The 24,398-nt window shown below is 37.6% G+C and overlaps 1 protein-coding gene and 1 pseudogene across 2 annotated transcripts in view; one reads left to right on the top strand and one right to left on the bottom strand.

Moving 5' to 3' along the window:
• The window catches only part of KANSL1 (KAT8 regulatory NSL complex subunit 1), a 180,676-nt gene that overhangs the window by 113,934 nt on the left and 42,344 nt on the right, over window positions 1-24,398 (bottom strand). For both annotated transcript variants that reach the window (XM_039250643.1, XM_039250642.1), the window contains exon 2: window positions 21,719-23,090. In XM_039250643.1, coding sequence (XP_039106574.1) covers window positions 21,719-23,007 — 1,289 coding nt within the window. In that variant the 5' untranslated portion in view covers window positions 23,008-23,090. The remainder of the gene's footprint in view (window positions 1-21,718; window positions 23,091-24,398) is intronic.
• Window positions 18,649-19,758, top strand: LOC120244247 (annotated as a pseudogene).

Below are 24,398 nucleotides of genomic sequence, written 5' to 3'. Positions count from 1 at the left end.
GGTCCCACCCGAGAGATAACGTGTTATCTGCGCTAGGTATAGCGTTAACATCAGGTTTTGGTGCCTTTTTTTTTTTTTTTTTTTAAGTTACTCAGGTGATTCTAGAAAACAGCAAAAACTGAGAAAAATGCAACTTGGAAGCAAAAGATATTTAAACGAATCAGATTTCTCAAAGCCACTTATACAAGGAAGAAAATAAAGTTTAAAAGCTAAGAACTCTGAAAGCATTAGCACCTCTGGCAAAAATACTAATATACAAGTGCATGAAAAGTTCTGTGACAGAGAAACATTTTACATACAGAGTCCTATCTCTAACTCCACTTAAATACTAATCTGACAGTGAGATTTCAGACTTTTACTCTCAGAACATAAATCACAATTTTCACTTAAAACACCCTTAATTTCATACAAAAGCTCATTTGTTAATAATACACTAGGTAAAATCTAAATACATTAAAAGAACGACAAAATACTTTTGATGACTAATCAAGGAGTACATTACAACTATGAATAAGTCCTTTGTAGTTTTACTGCTAGAAACTTCTTTAAAGCAATGTATTTGTACCATTTCACCTCCACTGTTATACAGGATGACACACAGTGGATTTAGGTGAAACTAATATTGACAACACACACAAAAGGAGAAAGGAGATGGGGAATTTCAGAGATTTGTTTACATCATGCCAACAAAGATTTGAAAAGAGCAGGTGTCAGACAAGACAGAGGTGGTACTTTTTTTTTTAAGTCCAATAACCAAACATCAACTAATGAGCCAATCCATCATTGTTACCACTCCAAATTATTATAGGTTAGAGGGGTCCTCACTCTAGTAGTTCCTTTTAGAAAATGTTTAACAGGATAAGAGCAAAAAACCAAAATGTTAAATAGTTGTAGAATAATAAATAAATCCAGCAATACTATGGTCTATAGCAGCAAATAATTTTAAACACTGGGATAGCTAGAATCACCAAGGAATTTGTTCCACCTACCCTTGTATGGACTCTTGACTGTAGAGAGAGATTTGCTGAGACAGAAGTGCCAGATCATGAGCCCACCTGATACAGAACATCACAAACTTGAACAACAGGTTTTAAATCTAAAGGGCTTTGGGGAAGAAAGCCGGACTACTCCTAGCTATGAAGTCTCTGTGGCTTGACTTCTTGGTCATATTGCCTTATTCAGTTTCCCTGTCCAGTAAACAAAGTAAATTTAGTGAGAAAATGCAAACACAAACACATTCAGGTACATAACTCATCAGCCCATTTTAGTTGAATAGACTGGTCTTGAAATGCAAATAAAACATGAGTAAATGCAAAACTATCAGAGTTGAAAAACTTTTTAATTTCCCTTCTACAACAAAGGGCACAGGGGCAGCTTGAGCTTGCTATGTCATTTTAGACAACAAAAAATAGTGTCCTCTTCTTATTAGTATCTTTCTTCTTTGACCAAGAGCCTATGGAAGACAATGTTCTGGGATTAACTAGGAATACATTCCCAAAATGTGGGCTGGAATCTGGGATTAACTAGGAATACATTCCCAAAATGTGGGCTGGAAATAAACACAAAGCAGCACAGGACATGAACTCCACTGGCTGTTTAAAAAAATGTTTCCACGTACAGGAGTGTCATATAATAGGAACAGAACCGCCGGTATGAGAGAAAGAGGAGATGAAAACTACACGAAAGGTCCATAAGGAGATAAGGTATCTAAGACCACTGTGACCATCAAGTGATCGGGGTCATTTATTCAGAAGCAGGTTACAAATTCTGAAGGCCTGCAAGTCACTCACTCCTTTTACTTTGGTAAGACAAGAACAAACAAACATAGAAAAGGGCTTTAAAGAGAGAACTCCTGGGGCACCTGGGTGGCTCAGTCAGTTAAGAGTCCGACTTCAGCTCAGGTGATGATCTCGTGCTTCCTGAGTTTGAGCCCTACATCGGGCTTTGTGCTGACAGTTTAGAGCCTGGAGCCTGCTTCCGATTCTGTGTCTCCCTCTCTCTCTGCCCTCCCTCAACTCGCACTTTGTCTGTGTGTCTCTCTCTCTTCTCTCTTTCCCAACTCACATTTTGTCTCTCTCAAAAATAAACATTAAAAAAAGTTTTAGCAAAAAATAAAAGTGCAGTCTGACTCATCACTGTCCATCTTCATTCACTGTAAAGTCCTAAACACTACCAGAACACAGTTAAAGTGTATTTTCTTAGGGCGGGTGGCAAATGTGAGGGTGGGATCAGAGGAAGGAGTAAAAATTAGAGCGGAAGTACTCCTATTACAGGGTTTACAAGATGCCTTCCTAAGATTTGATCTCAGCTTTGGCTTCTTCATCTATGAAATAGATACAAAGCTTACTACATAACTAAAGATTATTATCAAAAGTGGAATAGCTATATAAAGAGCATTCCAGGCATCCAGGATAATAAGTGCCCTTTCCCTTCCAAAGAGAGATAAAGACTAATCCAGTGGATCTCAACTGGGGTGATTTTCCTCCCAGGGCACATTATTTTTGTCAGGAGACATGTGGCAATGTCTGGAGACACATTTTATAGTTAACAGCTAAAGGGAGGGTGCTGATATTTAGTGGGGAGAGCCCAGAGATTCTGTTATACACCCTACAACGCACAAGACAGCCCCCCACAACAAAGAGCTATCTGACCAAAGATGTCAGCGCTTGTGTTGGGAAACCCTACCCAAACAAATTCATTTCTGGAAAACCACACAAACATGGAAAAGTAGAGTAACAGAGTCTATACAGTCCCTACAGTCTATAAGAAACCTATTTTTGAAGGTAGTCTGAGAACGATACTATCTTATGGCAGCTGTTGCTCAAATGACAAATTAAAACGTCACAAATGTCAGGAAAAATAGTTTGTCCTCCAAGTGTTATTTTAAAAAGCAGGTAAAGTGTCAGTGAGAACCTATTAAATTCATTTTTCTAAGTAATAGTAATAACACTCAAGCTTGAAGTTAAACTGGCACACTCCTCTATCAGTGAAAGCAGAATAAAGGGAGACAAATCTTACAGAAAGCAATCTGGGGTGAAAACAGCCGTAAAAATGATATCTTTTGCCCTCAGAACCCAATTTAAAAGAAAGAACCCAATGCGCAAAAGTACTCAATGCATATTATAATTACAAAAAACCAACAATAATGTCCAACAATGCTCAAAATCTACACACTGAAAATCTAGATATCATTACTATTTTTTATGTCCCAGACCCTGGAATAGGACATAGACATTTTACATATATTATTTCCTCTATCCTCACAAAAGCCCCATATACTAAGTGTTATAAATGCCATTTTACAGAAGAAACTAAGGTGCAAAGATCACAGAACTAGCAAGTTAGAGAGCCTAGATTCAAATCCAGGTGGAGCAGGCTCTCAAGCACACGCTAACTGTGCTACACTAAATCCAATGAGTAACTGAAGTAAAAGTTTGAGGAGAGTACTATGAATTTAGCAAAAACAATGACTACTTCTTAGATACATATAAAATTTTACACCTAAAAGGAGAACAAAAACTTTTCAAACACTCATAAAAAGTTTAACAACTGACCATGTAATGGGTCACAAAGACATAGCTCAAATTCCAAAAATCAGAAAGCATACAGGCCACATTCTGTGAAAACAATGCAAAAAACCCTAGAAATCAACAGTTTTTAAAAGGGTAGCAAAAAAAGGAAAAAAAGATGGAAAAAATTAACAACACATCTTTCTAAGTAATTCTGATAAAGAAAAACCAAAACTGCTCTATGTAGAAATGAACAATGAAAATATGACAGACCAAACTCTTAGAATTTGGCCAAAGAACTAACTCAAGAGAAAATGCTGTAAACTTAAAAGTTTATTGAAGAAAACAAGACAGATTGAAAATAAATGACTTAAATGTGTAATTAAAGAAGCTTAAAAAAAATCTAAAGAAAGCAGAGAAATGAATAAAGAAAATACAAAGCCAATGAAATAAATATTAACAAAAGATAAATTCAATCAACATAATCAAAAGTTTTTGTAGGAACCTCATTTATAAAGCAGAAGGCTCTGTATATAAGAAAACAGAAGTGAAGGAGCAGATATAACAGAGTAAAGCCATACAGACAACAGACCTAGGAGAAGATCCTAAGAGATTTCCACGCAGAATTTTGTGACAATAAATTTTAAAATCGAGGCAAAATGCGTGATTTTCTTTAAAAATGTTGCTGGGGTGCCTGGGTGGTTCAGTCAGCTAAGAGTCCAACTCATGATCCTGATCGGCTCTGGTCATGATCTCACAGTTCATGAATTTGATCCCCGCGTCTGACTCTGATGACAGTGTGGAGCCTGCCTGGGGCTCGCTCTCACTCTCTCTGCCCATCTGTTTTGCTGGTGCTCTCTCTCTCTCTCTCAAAACAAATAAGTAAAACCTAAAAAATATTTTTTTATTTAAAATATTGCCAAAATTGGGTTATGTAGAAAACCTTAAACCAATAACCATAGAAATAATTTAAATGTCAGCAAAGACCCATTCATAATTATAAAATGGCATCTATGCTGCTCAGACATTTCTAGCAAAATGTTAGCAAAGAGATTAAATCCTTGCCAACTATTTCCAAGTGGAGAAAAAGATGGGAAAATTTACCAAATCAATTCATAAGCTTGCCATAACCACAGCCAGCCTAAAAATATCCTATAAGCCCTTCATGTTATGAAGATGGGGGAGGAAAAGCACCTAGATCCCATCTGACATATATAGAAAAATAATAATCCAAATCACCCAGATAGTCAGTATCCAATAATGTTTAGCCTAAGAACTCACTCCAGGAATGCAATCTCCAGAGAGTAGAGACTTTTTTTTCTATATTGTTCATTGTTCTTTCTCCAGTGCCTTGAAGAGCTCCTGGCAATAGTAAGCACTCAATAAACATAAAATCTAACAACTGAAAAGGAGAAAACAACACATCACCATCTGTCATGCAGGTGACTGTCCATTTAGTAATATCAAGCAGAAATAAGTCAAAGAATTGCAAACAGTAGGAAAATTCAGTAAGGTAGCCAAACAACAAATCAACATATAAAAACCAACAGTTTTCCCATGTTATCAACAAGAAATTATCTCGTTCTTAGTAACATTAAAATCTGCAAAATATCTAGAAATAAATGTAACAGGAAATGTGTGCAGGCCTATCGAAAGAAAAGTATGAATTTTACTCAGGTATAAAGGACCTCAGTAGAGGAAAATATCACAACTTTGGGATAATTATGTTGTCAAGATGTCCTATCTTCATCCATATTAATGTACAATCACAAAACAGTCTTAAATCCAAATCCCAAAATGAGTTAAGGAAGCTGATACACTGATTGTAAAATTCATATGGAAGAAGACGATGACCAATAGTACCCTCACAAAAAAATATATATAATTTTAAATATCAGGAGTGTGCAGTTACTCTATCAGTATTTAAAGTTATGGCAAATAGTATATTTAGGGATAAATGGACATCCATGAAGGGAGTGAGGAGATTAAAATGTTACTTCAAACCATACACAAAAACACAGATACAGAGAACAGACTGGCGGTTGCCAGGGGCAGAGGGGTGAGGGTGGACAAAATGGGTGAAGAGAATCAAAGGTAAAATCCTCCAGTTATAAAAACAAATCACAGGGATGTAATGTATAACATGGCAAGTATAGCTAATAACACTGTGCTGCATATTTAAAATTTGCTAAGAGACTAAATCTTAAAAGTTCTCATCACAAGTAAACAAAAAAATATTCTGTAACAATTTATGGTGATTGATATTAACTAAACTTACTGTGGTTATCATTTTGCAAAATATGCAAACAGTGGGGTGCCTGGGTGGCTCAGCTGGTTAAGCATCTGACTCTTGATTTTGGATCAGGTCATGATCTCACAGTTCAGGAGTTCAAGCTCCACATTAGGCTCTGCACTGACAGTATGGAGCCTGCTTGAGATTCTCTCTCTCTCCTTCTCCTGAACTCATTCTGAGTCTTTCTCTCTCAAATAAACTTAATAAATAAATAAAAGCTTAAAAGGGCAGCCTTTATTTTTATTTATTTTTTAATGTTTTATTTATTTCTGAGAGAGAGACATACAGACAGCATGAGCAGGCGAGGGTCAGACAGAGAGGGAGATACAGAATGTGAAGCAGGCTCCAGGCTCTGAGCTAGCTGTCAGCACAGAGCCCAATGCAGGCCTCAAACCCACGAACCATGAGATCATGAATGGAGCCAAAGTCGGACGCTTAACCGACTGAGCCACCCAAGCACCCCAAAGGGCAGCCTTTAAAAATATATATACAAGTAGAGAATCATTATGTTGTATGCCAGAAACTAACATAATGCTATATATGTCAATTACATCTCAGTTAAAAAGAAAACCAATTTTAAGAGCTAAACATAAAAGTTACATATAGTCACTCCTCTTAGGGAAACTTTTCTCCAACAAAAGGCCTTACCCTCCAGATAACTTCATTCCATTTCTTTCCCCTCCCAAACACTGACATACATCTCTTCTTGCCTCTCCCTGTTCCATCAATATTTTGCCAATTTTCCAGCGTGAAAATCCAGTCATATCACCAAATTTACTGAAGTATGTAATTAATGAAATGATTTAGAGTCAAGAACTCTAGTACAACCTTGAGTCTTAACCTAATAATCTTTCGCATCATCATTTGATCTGTCCTTAAATGACAAATTTGTGCCTATTCCCACAGTAAGTTCTAAAATGATCGATATTTTATCAATCTTGTATCTGTACCTATCTTTCCATTCTGTGTGCATTGCTCTGGTTCAAAAGACTTCTATTCACAGCTGGGCTACTTGCCTTTAAGTCTTAACCTGGCTCCAAACTATCCTATACTATCCACCCCACATCACTAGCAAAGATTCTTGATGTGCAATCAAACCATACCATTCCATGTTAGTGATTCTGCACTATTCTTAGGATAAAATTCAAATGCACCAGCCTTTGCCCAAAACTTAATTCTCCAACTTCATCTACTTTCTTGAAACTTTTACGTCTAGCAGATAGCTCTCTTCCCTGTTACCCAGCACAACATCTTCGCCTGAGGTCCCTCATCTTTGGACTGAAACATCCTATTTTCTCCTGGAAACCTAAGTGTCATCCCTGATCAAATGAAAGTTCCACTCTGATTCCCTTAGCCCACAGTAATCACTCCTTCCTCCTAAGTCTCAGCATTTGATGCCGGTACCATGTTATCTGTTATCTAATTACAATTAGGGCAGTCACTGCCTAATTTTAATGTTTCCTTTTCTACTTCAATGTGGGAGGGAAAAAAAAAAATCAAGTCACATAAATTATTTCTTGAAGGCAAGAACCAAGTTCTCAATTCTTAACTGTTTTCACCATTCCTTATTTTACTATCAGAGAAGTGTTTTCTCTTGCCCTTTAGGGGCAAGGTTAATCTTGATGATAGATGATCTCAAAAGGCTAGTCTCCAAATAACTGAGTTACCTTGAAAATTTTTATATTTATTATTTTTTGCTCAGAGAATTCTGGATCTCTTTTTCTGGAATTGCTACAGGGACACTTTGACTATCCTCAATGATGACACATCTTGGTTTCTAGTCAAATTATCAACTACAGCTACTATTATTCTTATAACTGTTGAAGGGTTATGTGTTAAAGGAATATAAGGTACAGCTCTTTGAAGGCTGGCCTCCTGGGAAACACCCAAGAGCAATACTGTACCTTACTCTTCCATAAATTTGTCAGCAAATCTTCATGTTTATGGATGAAATTAAAGAAATTTGTCCCATCTAGTAATACCATTACACTACTTCGAATAAACCATGGAAGTATAAATAATCTAACACTGCTTTAAACATTAATGGAAATAATAACCTCTTGCACTTAATAAAATGTAAAACCAAGAACAGATGAGCCTTAAACAACATGGGTTTGAACTCTGCAGGTCCACTTACACACATTTTTTTCCCAATAAATACAGTACAGTAGTATAAATGTACTTTCTCTTATTTCCCATAACATTTTCTTTTCTCTAGCTTACTTTATTAATTTATTACTTAAATTACTATTACTATTACTTACTGTATCAGCTTACTTATACAATACATATTACATGCAAAATATGTGTTAACTATTTATATTGCTGATAAGGTTTCCAGTCAACAGGAGGCTATTAGTACTTAAGCCTTGGGGGAGTCAAAAGTTATATGTGGATTTTCAACTACATAGGAGATTGGCATCCCTAACTCCCATGCTGTTCAACGATCAACTCTTTGTGTGTGTGTGTGTGTGTGTGTGTGTACATACATACACAACAATGTCTTGAATGTACACTTACAAATATCAAAGTCACCTCAAACTTTTCAAGTCTGAGACCTACTTAAGAACAAATTAAGAGAATTCTCCACTGGGAGGAAAATCACTGCACCAAGCAAACTTCCTGCAAATACAAAATTAGCCTTTCCACTTAAACTTCCAAGTAAACTTTCTTCTGTGAATGCTTGAAGGTATTTGCATAAGAGATCAATTTCAAATACAGCTGGGTGGAAGCAAAATGAGTCTCAAGCAAGCCTCACTCTGTTTTCATCTTACAAAGAGAAGACTGGCCTGTCTTCCAGCCTTGTGAATAAAGATCTTATAAAATTCACTATGCAAAGGGTGTGCCCAAAGAATACTTGGTGGAAAAATCTGCTGGGGGAGTGCCAATTTGAAAAGAAAAACATTTTCACCCAGTTGGAAATCTAGAAAAACAGTGTTACAGCAACTCAGCTGAAAACTCTTAAGAAATGAAGAAAAGTTTTTTAGAAAAAAAAACAGATATTTTCATCCTCAGAATGAAATTCTATGAAAAGCAACTAAATGAATCAATGAAAAAGTTAATTATGTTAATTTCATGCACCTAAAAATTCTGCCTTTGTTATGTGACAGGGTCATAGGGCAACTGGTCTCTTATTCTATATAAATGAATTTTATAATCTGTAACTGTTTTCAATCAATTATTTCTGGGAAAGAAAACAGGAATAAAAGAAAACTTTTGTTGTTTTCCTTAAAAAAATAACCAAAAATGAAAAATTGCTTACTTTGGGGAGAGGGGAGGGACAGAGGATTGTTTTTCATTGTGATATTTATCTCCAAAGCATAACACTCTAATAGCTTTATTCAGTGAAAAGGATACCCATCTGGTAGACCTTTGTCTTCACTCTCTCACTATACCCCATCCTCAGGGTCCATACTTGACTTTCAGATTTCTTCAATGCCATAAGTGGAACACAATTAAAAAAAACAAACAAACACGACAGTTACCATAGGCAAACAAACTGGCACCAGGCTGCCTCATGAGAGAAACAAGTGAGCAGACCGGTGCAGCCCTGCCACCAACTCTCTGAGGGGACCCAGTGCACAGATTCCCTACGGAAATACAGGCAGTTAAGAGCTCCGTGGAGATCATCTGGCCATTCAGCATACCTCAACAAGCTGGACGGTGTGTCTAATAGTGACAAAAGTCTTTCCCATCCCAGTCTGAGTCTCATCATTACAAAACAACAAGTGACACTTTTCACAAAGATATAATTTAGACTTTATAAGTGAGGAACCTAGGAAGATTAAAAGACAAAATTAAAATTAACAGTTCTCAATAGAAGTCTAGAATTCTTTTTACTATATTGCTCCCTCTTTAGTATTAATCTCACAAATGCCAAGAAAAATAATAACCTCCAATTCACCCTTCAGGTTTTCTGATTATCAAATCAATAAACAGAAGATGTTGAATGTTAATCATAAACTCCATACTCAGACATGGAAACAACAAAAACTCATTGAAGTGGATGGAAAACCAATCAGGACATTCTTTAAGTGCTATTTTATGTCTTTTAACTTCCTATAATAACCAGACTTACCAGATAAAGAATTTTTGAGGAAAATACATGCTTATAATTCATTTAACAGCCTTAACCACAATGCAAGACTAAAGGAAAAAGAACATAAAATACTTTCATATTTTAAAAGATGTCTTTTCTAGCAACTGGAGAAATAAGAGGATTTTTCCACTTAAGTTGAAATACAAATTAAGTTAAAATATAAATCATCCCTTTAGAAAGTCAAGGGGCGCCTGGGTGGTTCAGTCGGTTAAGCATCCAACTTCGGCTCAGGTCACGATCTCAACAGTTTTTGGGTTTGAGCCCCGCATCGGGCTCTGTGCTGACAGCTCAGAGCCTGGAGTCTGCTTCAGATTCAGTGTCTCCCTCTCTCTCTGGCCCTTCCCTGTTCATGCTCTGTCTCAAAAATAAATAAACATTTTAAAAAATTTAATTAAAAAAAAAAGTCAAAAATATTTATTTTACCCATTTGATGGGAAAAATTATGAACTAGGCCACTTCTCTAGATTATTTATTATAGTAAGGAAAAACAACTTACCCTTCGCATCATCCCTCATGGTCAGTGCCATACTCATCACTGTACTGTACAGTCAGAGAGGTATCTAAGGAGATATATGCCTTCAGGTTGCTCCATTTCTCAAAACAGAATCTTCTTTCTGCTCCCTCCCAATCAGTTTAGAAGAAAAATACTAATAGATCAGGAAGAACTAGCTTTTATCTTCACTCAAGTAAATTATTTATCATGTCTATTGTCTTAGGCCTCGACCATAAAATGGGGAGATCACCTTCACGATTTGAAGGTCTTAAATTTTAAACAGGATACCAAATGTAAACCACCCAACATATAGAAAGTATGATCAATACATGCTAATTTTCACTTCCTTTTCTTTTTTAAAAAGTCACTCCAGGGGCGCCTTGGTGGCTCAGTCAGTTAAGCATCCAACTTCAAGTGTAGGTCATGATCTCATGGTCTTTGAGTTCCAACCCCACGTAGGGCTCTTTGCTGACAGCTCAGAGCCTGCAGCCTGATTTGGATTCTGTGTCTCCCTCTTTCTCTGCCCCTCCCTCATCCATGCTGTCTCTGTCTCTCAAAAATGAATAAATGTTAAAATAAATAAAAATGTCACTCCAGCCACTTCCCAGAGGCTATGTCTGCCCTAGCACAATGCCCCTCCACAACCCATCCAACTTCTATTCCATAAAAGAAATGAGTAACAGGTTATTGCAGGCTAACAGGTATATCTGGTTAAGATACAGACCATTTATTTACCTTTCTTGAAAACTTATTACCAAATTACTTAATATTACTATAAAGTCTCCTGAATATAAAGTTAAATGCCATATTTTACCTTATGTTCGATTTCTTTTCATTGACGGAGTCTAAAGGACAATTTGTTCCCACTAATACAGCTCAGTGTTTATATCCAGGCTGTGGGTAAACAGCCTAGATTAATACCTTGATTTCTTATTAGCTTTAAGACATTAAGCAAGTTACTTAAAACTTTTCATTCCTCACTGAGCCTGTGAAACTAAAATAACACCTATACCTCACTGTATTGAAGACTAAATAAGTTAATGAGTATAAAGCACTTTTAACACTGACTACTCCTCAAAATATTCAACCAAGGTAGGCTATTATTTTTTTCCTAACATGTTTCAACCCTGCTGTCTGATTAGCAAGGTAGGTTAAAAATGCTGTTTCCTAATTCAACCAAATCGCTTTCTCCTGGGACTCTGTGATCTCCCAGGTTTCAGATTAATTTAGTCCCGACAGTCTTAAGCTCTGCCTTCCTCCAGTTTCTATCTTCGGAGGATGTGTCTCTCAAGTGTGAGAAGAACAAACAGGAAAAAAAAAAAAGATTAAAGAGTGAGCAAAAAAAAAAAAAAAATAGTCACTACACATATACACTATCATCCAATCCCCTGGCTCATGTCCTCTATTCTATTAGACAAAGGTAAAAAACAACTTAAAAGAAAATGATTTAAACTGAATATAATTCCTCCTTCCTAGCTGTCATTCCTCAAATCCTCACCCGGCCCAAAACCTTTTCTCCACAAATCCTCTTACCTGAGAGTTCTGAATATAATCTATACAGTTGCTACAATACTACTAAATAGGTTACCAGAGCAACTCACAATATTTATATTTTATCAACAACTTTTCTGTCTATTCTGTTTGAGGAATAGACTCTCCGGACACTTTTATCAGATTGAAATTGATTTCAAAGCAACTTTGTTTACTAGTTTGATGCAAAACTTTCCTTATAATTAAGCAAATATAAAATCAAACAGGCTAAAGTGGCCACAAAGCATTAATTGGAATCAAAATTACTAATACTTACTTTATATATATTATATACTACACCCATTAGTTAAAATTGAGAAACTCAATGCTCTCAGCTTTACATTGAATATATGAGCATAATTTTCCCAAGTACATAATGGGAAATAGGAAAAAGAGAATGAACTGACAGACATAATAAAAGGACATGACCTGAGGTATAAATTTCTGTCTAGCTTGCAAAATAATCTAGTCCATTTTGGTCTTTGCTTAGAGAGACAGTAGAGAAACTAATTAGATTACTATTCATATGAAATAAAATGTGGCCCCAAGCTTTCCCTTTTCTAGTAAAATAATTTATCATGCACATGGAACATAACAGGATGCCCTGCAAATGACCATGAAACCTCTGGGCATACACAATAGGCGAAAAATGTTTAAATGAAAATTAGCTAATGCCCACAACATTCAGTAAGCCCCTCCAACTGTTCCTTCTCCACCTCAACATAGTCATCCAATCTAGTTACTCTTGCCAAAAATCTAGTAATCACTCATAATACCTCTTTCTTCTCTCTCAACATCCACTCATCACATCCAATCAATCACTAATCCTACTCACCTACCTCCAGTATCCAATTGTCTCACTCTTTTCTGACAAAGGCTTAGTCTCCTGGTTTACCACGAACACCTAACTGGTTTCCCAAAGTCTACATCTACTTCACTCTTCACACAATTGAGGGGTCTTAAAAAAATCCAGTGATGTCAAAACATCATTGGCTTCATAGTAACATTTTCGGTTAAGCGTTTTGGCTCTTGCTTTCAGTTCAAGGTCATGATCTCATGGTTTGTGAAGAGCAGAGCCTGCTTGGGGTTCTCTCCCTCTCTGTCTACCCCTCCCCTGCTTACACAAATACATACGTGCTCTCTCTCTCAAAATAAATAAACAAACTTAAAAATGATTTTAAAAGTGAGATAACCAACAAAAACAGCTGGATGACCTGGCCTCTAGCTTAACTCTCTGGCCTCATTTCTCATCACTCTTCTTATACAGTGCTCTGTTTCTGAAAGTATCAAGCACCTCCCATTCCCAAGGCCTTAGCATATGCTGATTCTTCAGTCTGTAGCATTCTTCTTCTTTACCACCAATCAATTTTCATCATTCAGGTCTCAGCTTACATATTACTTCTTCAGTATACTTGCTGTACTATCCCGACCCATCTTCATTAGATGTTCCTAATATGCACCCTCATGGCACTCTGAACTTGATTTCTGTAGCACCCATAATCACTGCAAATGTATCATTAACTATGTGATTACTTAAACAATTATTTTCTCTTTCTAACCTATACTGTCCACGAGGGCAGGGAAGGCTTGGGTCTTACTCAGCACTATATAGCCCTACCACCTAGCACCCTCAGCACATAATAGGCATTGAATACATCTCATAAATGAGTTCATCAACTCCAAAGTCTCCAAATGTAATAAGGCTTTGAAGTACAAGTCAACTCTTCACTCTGTATGTACAGGATTATTTGGAAGCCTGTTTCCAGGTGCTTTTTAACACTTGCTGGAACATGTAAAAGAAATACAGAAATGTACATTTTTAAGACACTAGTAAAGAAACTGGACCTTCATGAACTATTAGGGCTATTTTGCAAAGTGTATTTTTACAGTCACCCCCGGCTTGAAACTCCATCTATGACAATCCCTCTTTCACTGCCCCCATAGTGGGGGACCGTTAAGTCCCACTAACTCTACTTCTGCATCATCTCTGCAATTTTCTCCTTCCTTTTTATACTACACTTATCACTCTTAGCTACACTGCTAGGTCTCTAAAATATCCTCAGTCTAACCAACAAAGCCCAATGCCTTTTACCTTCTTGTCCTCTCTATATGCTGTGCCTTCTATCTGTACTGACCTACTTCTGTAGGCCACAACCAAAACAAAACTTCCTATCAAAATCCTAGCCACCTTTCAAGGCTCATTTTAATATCCTTTCTTTCCAGTTCCATCAACCAGCTGTGACCTCTTCTTATTTCACTTACGTCATCAAACATTTGCCTTATTATTACTGTGTGCCAGGCATTGTTCTAAGTATTCACCTTTGTCTTACCAGGTCTCCATATCTAAATGTAAACTTCTTGAGGATAATTCGTGTATTCACCTACCTCATCTCTTACATCTTACACATTTGCTCATTCAGTTAGTAAGTACTTATTACATGACCACTTTAGCACGATCATAAAGAGTACTTTCACTCAATTTTAGAGAACGAAAACACCAGTCACAAGGCAAAAGAAAACATTTGCAGCAACTAGATCTGCAGCAAATGGATAATCCTCAAATTCCTTGTTGCCTAACTTCCTTCCAAATCACGCAAGAAACACCAAGAACAAACTCTATCTACATACTTAAAGGGGCGGGAGGAGGGAGAGAAAATACAGGAGCTCCTATTTCTGACAATGGATGTCATATGCAGACTAGCAGAAAAACAAGGAGCATGAAATCAAAGATGTTACACAAATGAAAGTTTACTCCTCTGAAGTAACTTCTATAAAAATACAATGGAATTATTCTCACACATGTATCCCACTGAATAACAAATTCAGTAATCACTTTAATGGACTATTTTAAACGCACACACACACACTAAGGCATTAAAAGAATCAAAGCCAGGAGCGCCTGGCTGGTTCAGTAGGTTAAGCATCCAACTTCAGCTCAGGTCATTATCTCAGTTAGTGAGTTTGAGCCCCTCATCGGGCTCACTGCTGTCAGAGCAGAGCCCACTTGGGATCCTCTGTTTTCCTCTCTCTGCCCTTCTCACGGTTGTACTCTCTCTCAAAAGCAAATAAACAAACAAACAAAAAAGGAATCAAGGACTCAAAGCTGTAAGTCACAAATCAAAAACACTGTTTTGTTTCAAGTTACACGAGTGACTTACAGGGAGGGACTTTTACTTCAGTTTCCCCAAATGTAAAAACAAACAAAAAACAAAAACAGAAACAAACAGTGCTGAGAACAGCTCCATCCATCTATGTTACTTAAAGATAGAATGGTCAGAATTCAAAATAGTTTGAGCCTCAGAAATCATTTAACCAATTCCTTCATTTTTATTATAAAGGTAGCAAGATAATTAGTCCCGTAGCTAGTTTTCTAGCAAGGGTTAGACAGGACTTAGTTCTCCTGGCTAATACTACTCTTACTCCATCATTCTGTGAAAGTATAATGAATAGGAAAATAAGGACAAATCATGTTGACTATCATCTTTGGCAACATCACTTGTGGAAGCTTAATAAATTCAAACGGGAAACTATAACACAAGGCATTCTAGCTAGTGTATCTAAAAAGCAAAACCTACAAACACACTAGTAATTCATTACACACAATAGAATTATTCCCACATATCCCACACAGTAACAAATTCAGTAATCACTTTAATGGACTATTTATAAAACACATACACACACACACACACACACACACACACACACACACAGAGCTAGGGCCACCTGAGTGGCTTGGTAGGTTGAGCATGCAACTTCAGCTCAAGTCATTATCTCATGGTTTATTAACAATTTCAAGAGGATGAAATTCCCCAGAAGTAAAGAAAAGTCACTGCAATCAAGATAACCCAAAAATTCAAATAACTTCTTTAGTGTCACTAAACTGAGCATCTAGTTTATTTTTACCCAAACTTGATAGGAAACTTCAGGAGGCTATCAAATAAAACATAGGTTACCATAAATTAAACCAGAAATAAAAGTATGAAAGTAAAACAAGAACAAGGAGAACAAAATGAACCTAAGAATGAGGCTTGAAAAAAGGTATAAGACCTACAAGCCCGGCTCTAAACTTTCAAAAGCCAGTAAGAAAACAGAAACCAAGTAAACAACGCAAATTATAGCATCCAGGTAACATAAAGACTTAAAAGCTTAGAAAAAAATACACTTAGTCTTGGTTGTGTTATCTTTCTCCCTTAGGTCCTTATAAAGAAAGCACGGAGCAATATAAAGATATATGCAATATATGTAAAACAACACATATTTCAGTAGTAGTCCTAATGAAATGTTTTATGGGATTTTTAAGTCAGGCAGATTTTTTTTTTTTTAATTTTTTTTAATGTTTTTTATTTATTTCTGACAGAGACAGCGTGAGCAGGGGAGGGTCAGAGAGAGAGGGAGACACAGAATACGAAACAGTGCGCAGGCTCTGAGCTGGCTGTCAGCACAGAGCCCGAAGCGGGGCTCAAACCCACAAAACGTGAGATCATGACCTGAGCCCAAGTCAGACGCTCAACTGACTGAGCCACCCAGGCGCCCCTTTATGGGATTATTTTTACAATGATCAATAAAATAAGCCTATAGTAACAGTTCAGAAAGAAAAAAGACATTTTTTTAGGAAAGAGGTTTACATAATTAATGTCCAGGTAACCAGAACACCACTAACCTAAGAAAGCATTTAAGAGAATATCGGGGGGCGCCTGGGTGGCTTAGTCGGTTAAGCGTCCGACTTTCGCTTGGGTCACGATCTCGCGGTTCGTGGGTTCGAGCCCCGCGTCGGGCTCTGTGCTGACTGCCAGCTCAGAGCCTGGAGCCTGTTTCGGAGTCTGTGTCTCCCTTTCTCTCTGACCCTCCCCTGCTCACGCTGTCTCTCTCTCTCTCCCTCTCCTAGAAATAAATAAAAATATTTAATAAAAAAAAAAAAAAAAAAGAGAATATCGGGGGGGGGGGGGGCAAGCAAGCATTTACTACCAGCAAGCATTTACTACAGAAGTTTATAAGTACAAGGGCCAAGGAAAAAAAAAAAAACAACTTGAGAAAAATTTACTGTACAGGAGTTCATAACAAAATAGCAGAATGAAACTCTTAAAAGGAGAGTAGAACATAAAGAAAAACTAAAGTGGAAAAGAGCATGCACACACACCCACTCACTAACTGTAGTACATCCACAGGAGATAACGAAATGCTTTTATTTCTACTTTTAAAGTTAAGAATTAAAAATTAAGGTGTTTACTGAAACATATACCTTCCTTGCTAGTTCCTCCATCAAGGAGATAATATTTAAATTCCTGCTCCTTCCACAGTGATGTTACTAAACAACAATGAAGATCAAACCCAGTGTAGTGCAGAATTTCAAAGAAGTAGTTATGTATACCAAGACAGGAAGATACAGAAAACATTTCAGGATGACTTTCCAAAAAGAACTTAAAAAGGTATAATACCAGTTTTAAAATAAATTAAAATCAGTTAACCAAAAAATTTAATCAATAAAGAGGAGAGAACTTCTCTAAAATAACTCATCTGGCAATATAACTTACTAACTGTGAAGTATAATATAATGATAAACATATAATCTGCCAAAAATTCAGCATATAAAAATCAACCATTCTTGGGGTGCCTGGGTGGCTCAGTCGGTTCAGCGCCAACTTCGGCTCAGGTCATGATCTCACAATTCGTGGGTTCGAGCCCCACATCAGGCTCTGTGCCGACAGCCAGCTCAGAGCCTGGAGCCTGTTTCCGATTCTGTGTCTCCCTCTCTCTCTGACTCTCCCCTGCTCATGCTGTCTCTCTCTCTCAGAAATAAATAAAACATTAAAAAAATTTTTTAAAAACCATTCTACTACTGCTAGCATGTGCCTATGACTTACAATGGATCACTGTTTTTCCTCTTAGAGGTAGGAAAGAAGAAAAAACACAAATTCTTGGTGAAGGCTTGTCATTTTCACAAAATCATCCACTTGCAACTTAAGCGCCATCATTTAAAAACAATTCATTTCAATAACCTCATGTGCTAAAGATTTTCATCATGGCTGCCTAAACTAAATCTAGCTAACTTTATCTCTGGCAGGAGTACTTCAGCAAAGGAGTAACATATTAAGCTACTAGCAGGGGGAGAAAAGTTGAAATTCACCAGTTGGGTCAATCTCCTGCAGAGTTAACTAACTTCTTATTGTGGAACTCAAGAATTATAAATGATAAATGTGGTTAGAAGATTTGAGAAGAACTATGAAATCACACACAGACACACACAGCTCCTAGGTGTCCAAAGAAGTATTCCCGCACCCCCTTTTTTCTTTTATAATCAAAGTAATGTCTCCAGTCTCATTGTCTGGCTAATTGTTGGCAAAGCTTTAAAATACGCAGGTCAACCAAAACCTAGCTGAATAGCAGCTTTAGGAGTCAATCTGGTGACGTGGCTCAACAAGAACTTTAGAGTACTCACACGTTATTGGTGGTTTTAATTTAAATTCAATTATATCATAATGAGCAAAAAATTTATTTACTTCATAGTACTTTTAGTGCCCCAATTTTCCTTACTTTAATATGATCTGATACATGGAATCTCAACTTTTTAAAGCACTGTTTAGTTGACTTAATTTGAAGAGGATTCAACTGATTCCAAAAAGTTTCCTAATGTGATCCTTTAGCTGCCCTTCTATTTCACAACCTCCCAATCAAACCATTATGTGATAAGAATGCTCAGAAACAGGCATAGTGTGTGTGAGCCAAGGCGCCGGGAGCCAGCGCATCGAGAACCATGTTGCTTCCGAACATCCTGCTCACCGGTACACCAGGGGTTGGAAAAACCACGCTAGGCAAAGAACTTGCATCAAGATCAGGACTGAAATACATTAATGTGGGTGATTTAGCTCGAGAAGTCTGATCACCGGATATCATGGAGTCTGGCAAGATGGCTTCTCCCAAGAGCATGCCGAAAGATGCACAGATGATGGCACAAATCCTGAAGGATATGGGGATTATAGAATATGAGCCAAGAGTTATAAATCAGATGTTGGAGTTTGCCTTCCGATATGTGACCACAATTCTAGATGATGCAAAAATTTATTCAAGCCATGCTAAGAAAGCTACTGTTGATGCAGATGATGTGTGATTGGCAATCCAGTGCCGTGCTGACCAGTCTTTTACCTCCCCTCCCCCAAGAGATTTTTTATTAGATATTGCAAGGCAAAGAAATCAAACTCCTTTGCCATTAATCAAGCCATATTCGGGCCCCAGGTTGCCACCTGATAGATATTGCTTGACTGCTCCAAACTATAGACTTAAGTCTTTACAAAAAAAGGCATCTACTTCTGCGGGAAGGATAACAGTTCCCCGGTTAAGTGTTGGTTCAGTTACCAGCAGACCAAGTACTCCCACGCTTGGCACCCCAACCCCACAAACCATGTCTGTGTCAACTAAAGTAGGGACTCCAATGTCCCTAACAGGGCAAAGGTTTACAGTACAGATGCCCACTTCACAGTCCCCAACTGTAAAAGCATCAATTCCTGCAACATCTACAGTTCAGAATGTTCTGATTAATCCATCATTAATTGGGTCCAAGAACATTCTTATTACCACTAACATGGTATCATCACAAAATACAGCCAATGAATCAGCAAATGCATTGAAAAGAAAACGAGAAGATGATGATGATGACGATGATGATGACGATGATGACTATGATAATTTGTAATCTAGCCTTGATGCTTGTAACATGTATACTTGGTCTTGAATCCATTGTACTGAAATTAAACACGCATGCTGGGTGTTTTCAAGTTGTGTTGTAGAAGATGTAAATGGTATTTAATGAGTAAATATAGTTATCTTTTCTGATTGAGATGTTGGATTTTCTTTAATAGGATTAGTAATGGTTTTTCATCAGCCTTTAAGTCAAAAATAAAGTTGTTCTTCATCCAAAAAAAAAAAAAAATGCTCAGAAATAAATAGTAAGTGAATGGACTAAGCCTAAACAGTCTTTTCAAACACTAGAAAAGTTCTCTCTTATGTATTTTGATTTCACTGAATTTAAGTTTCCCACATTACCAAAAAGTTCTCTCTTAGGTATTTTAATTTCACTGAATTAAACAGTTTCCCACAACATTATCCAAACTTAGAAATGTTTTCAATACAAACTATCCTGAAAATGATAAGCTTATAGATTCTAGATTTTCTTCCTCTAATATACAAAATAAGTATATGAAACTTAAAATGCTTCAACTGAAGTATTTGTTTCATGAAATTACTTTTAAAACATAAAATATTCAACATTAACCAAGATTTTTTTAAAGCAGTGGTTTATGCAACAAAGTCAGTAGGATAATGCCACAGATATCTGCAAGCTGATTTCAATTACTAATCCATTTAAGGAGAGATAACTATGCTACAGCAATAGCAAGTCACTGAAATATATATGCTTTCGATCTGAATACAGAAGTGGACACCTGAGTACAATAAGCTAATAAAAGGTAATGAACTAGATCTACAAAGAAGAAATACAGCAGAATAATCCAGACTTCTCCCCTCGAAACAGAAACCAAAACTGCATATTCAGATACAGCATGTAAATAATATAAACAAAATCGAGAAAAAAGGAAATTTACTTATGCTGAAAGCATGGCTATCTCAACAGTCTCCAATGAAAATCTTGGTCACCTTTATACTACAGGCAAGGAAAAGCCAATTATTCCAACATATCCATCTATTTCAGCCTACTTTAGTAATCCAACCTTAGTAACATCCCTGGCCCAAAGACGGAATAGAAGGGAAGTCAACTCTCCTGCCCCTCTTTTCCAACCTCTCATGCTTCCCTCTCTTGTAAGTCTAACACTTATTTTAAGTAGGTACCAGTAGACTGATTTAGCTTTAAGGAGATATGCTATACTTCCTTGAGTATCTGGAAGGAGCCAAATGCAGGAGGGAAGACATGAATAAGGTACCTCTGGATTCACCATGCCAATTTGGAGCGCCACCCAAAGCTTGTGTAGAATTTTTTTCAAAATAAGAGATTTTAAAAAACCAGTAAGAACCTAACCCAAATATGTCAGTGCATTTAAACTTAGCTGAGAGTAAAATAAAATTCAAATGTGATAAAGATGGGCTCTTTTAGGAAGTAAATCAAGTTATGAAAGCAGACTGTACTTGGAAGCAACCCATAAATAAAATACTCTGAAGAGGCATCTTCTGATTATTAGCCTTTAACATGTAAGGAAATCTCAAGTATTAAAAGTGAAGACTGAGTACATTCTCTGCTGAAAGTTCAATTAAAAGCAAGTATGGGGCACCTGGCTGGTTCAGTCAGTAGAGCATGTTACTCCTAATCTCTCCGTCCTGAGTTCAAGCCCCATGCTGGGAGGTGGAGTTTACATTAAAAAAGAAATAAAAAATAAAAGCAACTATAAATTCCAGCAAAGTTAACTAGGTCAGCTGAACTTCTGTCCCCATTTAACCAGAAACAAGAGGATATGAAATCAAGCTATAAAAACCTACAAAAATATCCCACATATACTTTCAAAAGAAATCTATTCACCCTGAAAGAGGTATATAGTTCTACCAATAGGAGGTCTTCTAGTTTTTTTCTTAATAAACAAGATCTACAGCAACGCAGAACTATGTCAGAAATATCTTTCATTTCTCCACTAGCAGGTATATGCATCCACCTACCTAAAATAAGAAAAAAGACAAATGGAACATAGGCACCTATATACAAAGAATCCCATTCTCCCCATGGTAGAATTCACTAACTCTTTCTCCCGTCCCAACATGTCTCAAGAGTGACTTTATGCACAGGTTTTACTCACAGGGGTACGTGGCGTTGCTCAGGATCAGCTCTGGTCAGTTCTTCCTCTTCAATATCAGACTCTCCTCCTGAGCTACTGTCAGTGACGTCTGAATCAAATGCTCGCTCACTGCACCTCAAGTTAGCTATACCACTAGCTGTAAATCTCTCCAATTCTTCTGAAATCGAATCACTTTTCAGGAAATTGCTAAGTCCCTCTGAAGTGGTGGTCTCACTGGCAGCTTTTCTCAATGCAGCTTCAGCCTTTCGAGTCAGCATCAACTGGCTCCGGGGCCTCAAGGATTCCAAGTTTGGCAGTTTGCTCCAAGTCTTCTCTAAAAATCCACCCAGCTGATGCTGTATATGCCTCTCCACCTGCTTGGCTTGCACAACCTGTAAGCGCTTCTGTAACCTGCGGGCACGGCTCTCAATATCAGCCTGCCTCCGCAGTAAAGCTGTTATCCTTGTGTCAGAATCTAAAGCACTGAAAAGAATGGAAGACAGGGGAGACTTTTTATCCTCTAACTTGACACCCCCCAAGTTAGAACTAGAGTCTGTGCCAGGTGATAACCTACTGCTTCCTTGAAGTGCCGGCTGTTCCATGGAATTTACAGAAGATTTGTTTGCAGTGCTATTATTGCTAAATATAGTTGTGTGTTCTACATCAAGGCTTCTATGTGGAAGAGTGCAATTGGTCATACCCCCCTTCAAGTCCCCAGATTCAGATGCCACCACTTCACCTCCTTGAAGAGAAGATGAAGTGAGAGCTCGTTTTCCCCCATTGAGGGGACTGGAATTGTCATGATCAGAATGTGTTGAACTTTTAGTCAATTTCTTAGCCAACCCATTTACAGGTGCTTGTGGCAGAGCTGTCTGACCACTCGTATTCATGGTTCTAAGATTTTCTAAGGAAAACTCCAAAACTGGCTGTCTCCCCAACAGCTCAGCTCGGAGTTCATAGGACTGAGATAAAAGAGGATGAGATTTAAGGACTGTCTGCTTGCTGAAGACACCTTGCAATTTCAACGACTCCTTTGAGGGTACAGATGTTACATCGGAACAGAGATAAGATGCCACCAATGGTTGCAGCTTTCCCAAGTCTTCCTTGGTAGGATTATTTCGGAAGTCTAAACTGGGATCCTCTGCGGCAATGGCTTTTCTTTTGGTTCCGTTGGCAGCAATAAGGATGTTGGCGTTGCCGTTATTTTCGGCACTGCCAGGGGACAAAGTGGAGGATGGGGGAGCCAGTTTGAACCGGATATGGTGTGCTTCAGCTGCTGCGTCAGTGAGAGCGGGCGCCATCGCAGCCATTCAGCACAGAGAGACAGGAAGTCCAGCCTCTCCCGGTGCCGAGGCCAGCTCCACGGCCCCTTACTGCCTCCCCAGAGAACAGACTAAAAGAGAAAGAAAAAAAGGAAGTTAGAAATATATGCACACTAGAAAACAACACACACGTTTTTAATACAATCCCCACTTGAGGCTATAATTCAAACTCTGCCTCCAGAAAGAAAAACACTTAGACCATTCTGGACACTCAAATACGGGGACAGGGGCAGGGAGAGGAGAGGGACCGGACAATCCCTGCACAAAGAAAAAAATTACACCCTTCTTTTTTTGTTCCTTGTTACCACAGATTGAAAATAGCCGAAACAGAAGTTCCATTCTGAAAGAATCAGATTGTTAAAATGAAACCATCCACATTAAAAAAACAATACTTTAGAACTTCTTGAAATTAATGGATTTAAAGCAAATGTATCAAACCAAACACTTAGCAATTAAACAGAAAAGAATTAGTAATGAACTTCCCATTCCTACCAAAAAACTTCTATACACAATGTCATGGGCCTGCACATTTCTCTAGCCAGAGAATCCAGTGCTTACCAGCTTCTAACTTCTCCCAAAGACAGTTCATACCACAGGCTTAACTGTATCGCACCTGTATCAATTTTTTCTTTCACTGACTTCAGTACAGCCCACCTCTCAAATTAATTGCCCAATCTGTTTCTTTTTCTTTACCCTAAAATTTCTTAAAAGAATAGTATAAATAGCTGCCTCTTCACTCTTTCTCTCATAATCTGGCTTCTAATCCTACTGCTCTGGCAAAGGGCACTAGTAATCTCATTAGCAAATCCAATGGTCAATCTCTGTTCCCATTCTATAGAACTTCTCTGAAGCATTAGGCGGTGCTGACCACCCCATTCTTCTTGAAATGCTCTTTTCCTGATGTCCTTGACACCAGGTCCCTTCTGCCCTCTTCTCTCTCAACTCCCTTCCTTAGCAACAACCACTAGTATGTGCAGCCTCCTTGTGCTCAGCTTACTGAGCTTCATTGATCAACATTCCTACCTTTATGATCCTCAAGCGCCCTGAACTTCAAAATTCACTCTTTTTCCAACACTCCTCGCCCTGTTTTAATATCTCCAATAATGGCATTGCTTTCATTTAGTTGCCCAAACTAAAAACCTCAGTAATTTGCCTCTTCTATATCCCCTTTGCCTTAATTGGTTTGAGAGCAAAAGGAAATTTATGTAAAGAACTAAACCAACTACTTTTTTAAGTTTTGTTTTTTTTTTAATTCCAGTGTAGTTACCATACTGTGTTTCTGGTGTACAATATAGTAATTCAACAATTCCATACGTTACTCTGCTCATCATGATGGTTAACTTCTTAATCCCCATCACCTATTTACCCACCTCCCCTCT

The sequence above is a fragment of the Hyaena hyaena genome, unplaced genomic scaffold, assembly GCF_003009895.1.
Source record: "Hyaena hyaena isolate Hyena2069 unplaced genomic scaffold, ASM300989v1 scaffold_378, whole genome shotgun sequence".
NCBI classification, from domain to species: Eukaryota; Metazoa; Chordata; class Mammalia; order Carnivora; family Hyaenidae; genus Hyaena; species Hyaena hyaena.
Note: the sequence above shows the minus strand (reverse complement) of the source record. Positions and strands in the feature narration are given on the sequence as shown.